Genomic DNA, 8,561 nt, shown 5'->3' with positions numbered 1-8,561 from the left:
CTTTAATTTCTCCAGTGAGGCTGGGAATCCAGGATGGGCTGGCCCTCCAGGAGTGCCCATATCTGGCCACAATTGAACAAATAAACAGGTAACGCACATCAGGGATCTCACAGAAAGGGATGGGGGCATGGGGCAGGGTAGGGGAGATCCAAGTCCAGATTGGTCTGACAAGCTTCTAGAGAGTGACCATGGAGCCAAGCCTGGAAGGACAAGGCAGAATATGAGCCTGCAGGAAGGGCATGCCTGGTGGAAGGAACAGCTTGGCCAAAGTCTTGGAGGGAGTAAACTCAGATCTTGGCCTGGGAATAAGTCTCCAGAATTCACCTAAAAGTAATCTGAAGGTAGCTACAAGCTCAGATGTATGATTCTTGTCAGGGGAACATAAATGAAAGAAGAGGGAAAGGGGATGCGACAGACGAACCGAAAAGCAAAACCTCTGAATTGTCAGAAAGCTTAACTGTGGTGAGGCTCAGAGCTTTGGGGAACTGTGGGCCTTGGGTCTGAGGAACCTGGGTGCCTCTGCCCATGGACCTGATAGCATTGTGTGACTTGGGGCAGGTGATCACAGCTCAGATCCTGGAAGAAGGATCTGCTCCTGGCACGGTGCACTCCCTCTGACCAGAGGTGCAAACCAGGTGTGGGGACCTCCAGGGGACTCACCTATTTGGGAGGAACTGGACAGCAAAATTCATTCCCTCCACCCTGGATTCTGGGACCCTATAACACATATCATCCAACCATCATTGGCATTGTCACAGTTATCTTGTTACATAGTTACAGTTCTCTGCCTGACCCTCTCCTGTGTCTCTGCCAATCTCCCCCGTATCTCTGTTTCTGGGTCTGGGTCAGTGTCCCACCCTCACCCCAGGCCCCTTACCCACCTTTACCCCACCCCCCAGTCCTCTCCCGATTCCTTCGGGCTCCCCCAACCTCCTCCCCACTCTCCCGCCGCGGAGGGCCGGCAGGGGGAGCTGCGGCCAACTCCGGGGAGTGCGGGAGGCGGGGTGGCGGGAGGCGGGGCGGGCGGCGGCTGCGTCGGGACAGGCTGCAATGGGACCGGAGGCGGCGCAGGCGGCAGCGGCAGCGCAGACAAAGGCGCAGGCAGCGCGGAGGGCGCGGGGAGTCGGCGCTGCGGGCCGCACCCGACTCCGCCGGGACACTCGCGGGGCGCCCAGCCGGCAGGGTGAGCCCGGCCGACCGAGACTGCGTGCTGGCGCGGGGGCCCCGAAGTTCCAGGGCCGGGGGAAGGCGCGGGGGTCCCCGAAGTTCTGAACGCGGAGGCTGGGGGCGGCCCGGGAAGCTCCCAAGTGCCTGGCCTTGCGGGGGCTCAGGGGCCCCGAAGTTCGGGAGCTCGGGTCGGGAAGGGGACAGTGAGAGGGGTTCCCAAAGTTCCACGCCCAGCGTCGCTGGAGGCTGCGAAGGTGTCTCCGAAGTTCCAGACCTGGGGGAGGGCGCGAAGGGACCCCGAAATTCTGGACCTGGGGTGGAAGGGTGGCAGAGGGTCCCCAGAATTCAGGAATCGGGGCAGCGCAGAGGATCCCCGAAGTTACGGACCTGGGTTTGGAGGAGGCAGATTTTATGTCCCCGAAGTTCTGAACCCGGAATCGGGGTCGTCACGGGGATCTTGGAAGTTCCGATGTTGGGGACCGCATATCCCGAAGTTGAGTCGCGCACTGGGCGCCCCACTCCTGGCGCGTGTGGGGACTCGATCCTGGCTGAATATCAGGACCCCTGGACCAGGGCACATGGGGTGGGCTTCGCCCCCACAAGCTATTAAGGATCCGGGGCACCGGGCGGGGGCGGGCCCCCTCCGGGAGCCCTGCGGCCGGCAGCGTGAGGGGCATGACTAGTTGGTGAGTAACTTTCCCCAAACGCGCAAGTCACAGCAGGAGCGCCCCGCCTGAAGGGCCCGAGTTCCTGGGACCCCTGAGCCCCGGAGCCCCAGCTCGACCCAGGACCTGCCCCCAACTTCGGCCAGAACTGCCGCCCCTCCCCCATCAGGGGCTCAAGTTTCAGACCCCGTGACCAGGACAGCAGCTGCCCAGGACTGGGTGGGGGGCGGGGTAGTCCCCTCTGACCGGGGAGACCACTAAGCCGGGGCCTCCCTTCCCCCAGCTAGCCTCCTTTCCCTCAGGTCTCTCCTGAGTGCCCAGCAGATCCCCTGGATACAAGTTTGAGGACGCCGGGGGAGGGCCAGGAAGTCCCTTCCCCCCCCCCCCCCCACTCCCCGCAGATGTTCCTTGCTTCTGTGGGATGGTGGCTAGAGGAACCAGCAGAGAGACTGGGGAGCCCATCTCCCAACCTGGGTTCCACCTAGCCCCCCATGGTATTGGGAGTGGGTGGTGATGCGCGATCTGGTGGTGGGCACCAGGGCGGTCCTGTTTGGCTACATCTTGTCTTTTTCACAAGGATGAGGGCTCCCTAATTTGACTTGGACACTAAGCCTGTGCCTGTGCCCTAGAGTGGAAGTAGAGAGGTCCCTCTGTGGAGCCAGTGCCTACTGGTGTCCCAGCAGGCACTGGGTGATGCCATACTTTTTGCTGGAGGCCCTGGTTTAAAGAGCCATGGGTGAATGTGTGGAAAAGTACTGAGCGGGAGCTGGCCTTGGCCTCCTCAACCCAACCTGAGGCTGAAGGGGCTTCACTGAGGATCCAATAACCCAGATGATGACAGGGTTACGCTGAGATGTCAGGGGCCACCCGGCTTCTCTCAGAGAGCCGTTACCTGCCCAGGATGTTGTGGGAGCTTCTCCAGGTGGAGAGAGTCAGGGTCTCTTTGATCTGAGTGATCTACTGATTCCCTTACTTTTTTGCTAGAAATTCTATAAATGGTGCACCTGGTGGTGAGTCCTGAGGTTGGACCTGCTTGGCCTCCCTCCCTCCTGGGGGGACACTCACAAGCTCTTTCTACCCCAGAGGCTGAACCAGCAACTCCTGCCACCCCTCTGGCTGCCCCTTGGAGTCCACCTAGCCCAGCCTGACCAATGTCCACAGCCAGGTGAGTCCCTGCCTCCATCAGCTTGGCCCTGAGCTCTCTGGGGGGTGCCTGGCGTCCACTGAGTGCCTCTCCCCACACAGGGAGCAGCCCATCTTCAGCACAAGGGCACATGTGTTCCAGATCGACCCAGCCACCAAGCGGAACTGGATCCCTGCGGGCAAGCATGCACTCACTGTCTCCTACTTCTATGATGCCACCCGCAACGTCTACCGAATCATCAGCATTGGGGGCGCCAAGGTCCTGGCGGGGCCTGGTTGGGGTGGCAGGCCTGGGTCTGGTAGTTGACTTGCTGTGTGCCCAGGGCAGGTCGGGGGGAGCCCTCACCTTTTCTGGGCCTTAGTCTCTGCCTCCTGAAATGGCTCAGACCAAGGACCTTGGAGGCACTAATGCAAAGAGATACCTTCCCAAAACAAACAAACAAACAAAAAGTGATATCCCAGTGGTCTCATGTTCATTATTAACAGTTCCACTGACCTTGAACTTTCCTCTCCCCAGGCCATTATCAACAGTACTGTCACCCCCAACATGACCTTTACCAAAACCTCCCAGAAGTTCGGACAGTGGGCAGACAGTCGTGCCAACACTGTCTATGGCCTTGGCTTTGCTTCTGAACAGCATCTGACCCAGGTATGTCTTGTAGGTATGTGGTGGGAGGGACAGGGCTGGGGCTGGGGCTTCTGGGTACACTGGGTTCCCTGGTCAAGTGCTGGGCCTCCACCTTCCCAGCTGCAGAACTGAACAAGCCAGAAGTCCCTTCCCTGTTCCCTGGTTCACATCCCAGCTCTGCAGGACACCTGCTCCAATTTCAACACACCCTGCCCCTCCCTGGGTTCTTGGGATGGACTGGGTGCTTCCCTATATACTCTAGCACTACATCATTGCTTCCTTCCACCCCCTGCTGTCTTTAGACGTCAGTATTGTTTTATCCATTGTTTTCCTGGATGGTTGGTTAGTGCTTTCTGAATTCTGCTGAGGGCATGACAATTTTCTTCTATTAGCTTTTGTTTTCCTTTCATATTTAGGTCTTGAATTTATTTCTGTGGGTAGTGTAAGGTAGGAGTATTTTTTCCCACATGAGTATCCAGTTGATCTTGGGCCATTTTTTAAAAGATTCATTTGCACCCAGTGAATTGCACTGGTCCTTTTGCACAAATCAGGTGTCTATATGTCTGTAAATATTTCCTTTAAAAAGTTATTTTCAAACTAAGGAAATTTATTTTAAAGTAAAAAAAAATGTATTCTACCCTAACTGGAAAGCTGGTAGGGGCAACAAACGTAAAAACATTAATACAACAAAAATGAGAACAGGGCAATCACTTTCGCACTGGATAGGGCTCAGATCCCAAGACCTGCTTTCTCTTTGTCATACAAGGATATTTACACGTGTTCCATGCATTAAAGACAGATTAGCAACCACCTGAGGCTCTCCTTGCTGAAATAAGCCTGATGGAGAGGAAGAGGAGATCCCTTTCTCAGGGTGGCTCAATGTACGCCGCCTCCATGAACATCCCACCCTCAAACCCACTCTGTCCATTGGGGCATCATTTTCCAAGCCTTCTTCCCACTTTTCCAGTTCATGAGATGAGGGGATGCACAGAGTTCCTAAAGTCCCTTAGTGACAGGAATGGTTCTGGCTGGGGGTAACTTGGTGGGGCCTCAGGGGAGGGGGTCAGGGATTTGTTGAGTATCTGTTCCTGTCCCCCCTCCTCAGTTTGCTGAGAAGTTCCAGGAAGTGAAGGAAGCAGCCAGGCTAGCAAGGGAGAAATCTCAGGATGGGGGGGAGCTCACCAGTTCAGCCCTGGGGCTGTCCGCCCACCAGGTCAGTACTCCCTATCCCATGCCTACCCAGCAATATGGGGGGGGGGGGGGTTGCCTGGGTTGTGTTGTGCTGGTTCCCCAAACAAATGCTCACAAATTGTGGCAGGGACCATGGAGGAATATGGGTGCCATGGAGCATGTCAGGAGGAATCTGGCCTAACTTTGAGTCAGAGAAGACCCAAAAGCCAGCTCAGATAGTTGAGTCAAAATCTGGAAGTTGAGATGGCTGAGGGAGCAGAGTAAAGAACTGTTCCTGGGCAGTTTCCCCCATTAATTTATTCAGTGTAATTTATTAAGAGCCTACTGTGTGCCAGGCCCAGGGCTGGACTGGGGTTATAGAGGTGAAAAAGCAGGCTGGACCCTGCCCTCAGGGCTCCTTAGGTGGGATCATAAGAAATTCAGCATGGTGGAGAGGGCTTCCTGTTGGGATCTGAAATGGATGTTGAAATTCGGCCCCAGAGGGTACTCTTCCTAGGGTTTCAGATTTCTCTCCATACCCCTGCGGTAGATTTCTAGTATCTCAGTGGGTTTAGACTAACCTGCATCAGGTTTGCTCCTGGGGAATTGATGAGAGCTCAGGCAGGCAAGGTTGGCCGGGAACTCCGGTCTAGGGACCATGGGGAACCTCGGAAGATGGGTGAGGAGGAGGAGGAGGATGGCTTGCCTTCAGCCAGCCATGACCCCAGTAACATCAGTCCTGGCCCTAACCATGATCTTCTAACCTATCCTTGACTGACGCCCCCCCTCCCGTTACCCCGTTTCTGCCCACACCCTTAGGTGCCCCCGAGCCCCCTCATCAGCGCCAATGGCCCCCCCAGCGACGAGAAACTGTTCCGCAGCCAGAGCGCGGAAGCCCCTGGCCCCGCAGAGCGAGAGCGGCTCAAGAAGATGCTGTCAGAGGGGTGAGGGGGTAGGGCGGGTACAGGTCGCGGCCCGACAAAGCGCTGCGAGAGGAGCGTCCCAGAAACCGCTGGGGCGCGACGGGCGGCGGCTCTGACTCTGGACCCAGAGCCTGGGGACCATGAGGCGGCTAACCCCAATCCTGCCCCTTCCGGAGCCGACCGCGCCCTTCCACGCGCTCCGGCTTTGGCCACGCCTTCCAGGGGGTGACCCCGCCCCTGTCCCGCTCACACCTATCCCCGGATAGATCTAAACCACCAGTGCCCCCCACCCCACCCAGTTCTGGCTGACCCCGGGCCCACGCCACTTCCCATTGTCTGAGTGACCCCGCCTCCCTAGGGCTTCCGCGCCCCGGCTCCGTCCGCACGCACCGTTCCGCCTCTACCCTTCCTCCGCCCATATTACGGTTCCAAGCGCCCAGTCCAGTGTGGCCCCGCCTCTAGCCTAGTGCGGCCAACTAGACTACCCGCCCTAGCCCCGCCCCTGGCCTAGTGCGGCCCCGCCCCTAGCCTAGAGCGGGCCAGCCTGGTCCCACCCCGGGCCAACCCGTGCGTCCCCGCAGCTCTGTGGGCGAGGTGCAGTGGGAGGCCGAGTTCTTCGCGCTGCAGGACAGCAACAACAAGTTGGCGGGCGCCTTGAGAGAGGCCAACGCAGCAGCCGCTCAGTGGAGACAGCAGCTGGAGGCCCAGCGCGCAGAGGCCGAACGGCTGCGGCAGCGGGTGAGGGGCCCCTTTCTCAGAGACCCCTCGGCCTGGGAAAACTGTGGAGCCCCTGCCTGCACACGTCCTGTCTGTCCTGGGTTCACCCACTGGCTGTGTGAGCTCTACAGGTTACTTCCCTGAGCCTTAAGTTTCGTGCTCTGTAAAATGGGTCTGATATAGCTAGGGCCCACCTCAGAGGTGTGTCAGACCCTAAATTCTTTCCTGCCAGGGGTGGTAACTCCAAGCAGAGGGGGTGAATGCCCAGTCATGGGCAGAACTGAGCAGAAGGCAGATTCTCCAGGGAGGTGCTGACCTTTCTGTCCATGCAGGTGGCTGAGCTGGAAGCCCAGGCAGCCACAGAGCCAACCCCAGTCAGTGAGAAGGAGGGGCCAAGCCCAGCGCTGGAGCAGCTGGAGTCCTTAGTGCAAACCAAGGACCAGGTGAGCACTGAGCATGTGAGTATGTGTGTCCCCAAGCCTCACCTTCCCTGGCCTCTCATGGGAGAGCCAGGACCCCCAAAACACCCTGGTAACTCTTCTCCACTAGGAGATTCAGACACTCAAGAGCCAGGCTGGTGGTCCCCGAGAGGCCCCTGATTCAGTGGATCGGGAGGAGACGCAGCAGAAGGTGCAGGTGTGTGTGGTTGCCAGGGGGTGGGATGACTGCACATGGGAGAGCCAGCCTCTGGTATGAGACAGACTTGGTACCTTCCCTTCCTGGCCAGTCCCTTTTAGTCTCAGTTTCTCCACTTGTAAATGGGGTCAGGAAGACATCTAAGATGAAGGATTGGGAAGAGCAGATACATGAGAGGACTGAGGTGGTTTGTAAACGGTTGTTATTGGTTCAGTATTTTAAAATCCACCCATTTAGTCAACAAGCAATTTTTGAGTTCCTGCTAAGCTCCTGTTACTTTATTTTCCTTTTATTGATTTCAGAGAGAGATAGAAACGTCAATGATGAGTCATTGATGGGCTGCCTCCTGTACGCCCCCTGCTAGGGATGGAGCCCACAACCGGGGCATATGGACCCTGATCTCCTGGATCATAGGCTGATACTCAACCACTGAGCCACACTGGCCAGGCCTAAGCTCTTTTCTTGACCCCATCCAGTCCTCACACCTCTGCAGCCTGTCAGGAGCCTGCATTTGAACCCAGGTCTGGCTGGCCTGGCTTTTGCTAAAAAGTTTATCCAAGAAACATTCACAGGGCATGTCCTGTGAGTCTGCAGAGAGAGGTATTAAAGGATCTGGTGCCCCCAAGTGTCCTGGGGAGAGGTTGCAGAAATGCTCCCTATTGGTTCCTGGGCAGAGTGCGCAGCATGTGCAAAGGCCTTGAGATGGGGAGGACATCAGGGTGTTCAAGGAACCACAAGGCCAGTGAGGTTGAGGTGGAGAAAGGAGAGGAGGAGGATGGGTAATTTTATCCCCAGAGGGCTTTCAGAAGGATGTGATCAGTTCTGTGATGTTCACATTGGCCAGGGGACCAGGGAGTGTCTTCAGCACAGGTGGCAGGGAGATCAAGAGATGGAGGGGGGCTTGGCCCACAGTGGGGTCTGTAGAGATGGCATTCAGAAACTGACTGCCCCAGTGGTCTGGGCTGGTAACCCTGGACACTTGTGAGGGCCCTCAACCCTGCCCACCCTCTTCCTGCAGGACCTGGAAACCCGCAATGTGGAGTTGGAGCACCAGCTGCGGGTGACAGAGCGAAGCCTGGAGGAGGCTCGGGCTGAGCGGGAGCGGGCAAGGGCTGAGGTGGGCCGGGCTGCACAGCTGCTGGATGTCAGACTGTTCGAGCTGAGCGAGCTACGGGAGGGCCTGGCCCGCTTGGCTGAGGGTGCACCCTGAGCCTGGTCCACCCGCCAATCCTTGCAAGAGCTGGAGCCTATAGGTTTTACACAAATGCTTCCTATTTGAGGCATGGGCTGGCCGCAGGCGGCCCAGCAGGCCATTTGCCCTGGCAGGGACCAGGACTGACTCAGCCCAGGAAGGGCCTGGCCGCTCACAGTTCAGGGGCTGTTAGGACTTTTCATTGTATAGGATTTCTAGACTCCCCAGGGCACATGCTGGTGCCCAGATTACATTTCTAAGCATGGCTCTGTGTGTGTGTGGTATGTGGGCACCTAAATGCCATCATTGGCCTCTCCTGT

At 57.5% G+C, this 8,561-nt stretch overlaps 1 protein-coding gene across 1 annotated transcript; it reads left to right on the top strand.

The window, feature by feature from the left end:
- The first annotated feature begins 1,016 nt into the window (after window positions 1-1,016).
- HOMER3 (homer scaffold protein 3) lies at window positions 1,017-8,506 on the top strand. Its single transcript, XM_081135245.1, has 10 exons — window positions 1,017-1,183; window positions 2,916-2,997; window positions 3,078-3,234; window positions 3,493-3,624; window positions 4,709-4,816; window positions 5,593-5,717; window positions 6,278-6,434; window positions 6,746-6,856; window positions 6,963-7,049; window positions 8,068-8,506. The coding sequence occupies exons 2-10, from the start codon at window positions 2,984-2,986 to the stop codon at window positions 8,257-8,259; spliced, it is 1,083 nt and encodes a 360-aa protein (XP_080991371.1). The 5' UTR covers window positions 1,017-1,183; window positions 2,916-2,983; the 3' UTR covers window positions 8,260-8,506.
- Window positions 8,507-8,561: the final 55 nt, after the last annotated feature.

This window comes from Miniopterus schreibersii (assembly GCF_964146895.1).
Source record: "Miniopterus schreibersii genome assembly, chromosome: 4".
Lineage (NCBI taxonomy): Eukaryota > Metazoa > Chordata > Mammalia > Chiroptera > Miniopteridae > Miniopterus > Miniopterus schreibersii.
The sequence above is the reverse complement of the archived record's forward strand: the minus strand, read 5'-3'. Positions and strand labels throughout refer to the sequence as shown.

What these genes read in the sequence shown, in the direction of transcription:
- HOMER3 (XM_081135245.1), top strand. An exon ending in TCAGCATTGGGGGCGCCAAG is followed by an intron (nt 3,235 to 3,492) that starts GTCCTGGCGGGG and finishes TCCTCTCCCCAG; the next exon opens with GCCATTATCAACAGTACTGT. An exon ending in TGGGGCTGTCCGCCCACCAG is followed by an intron (nt 4,817 to 5,592) that starts GTCAGTACTCCC and finishes CCACACCCTTAG; the next exon opens with GTGCCCCCGAGCCCCCTCAT.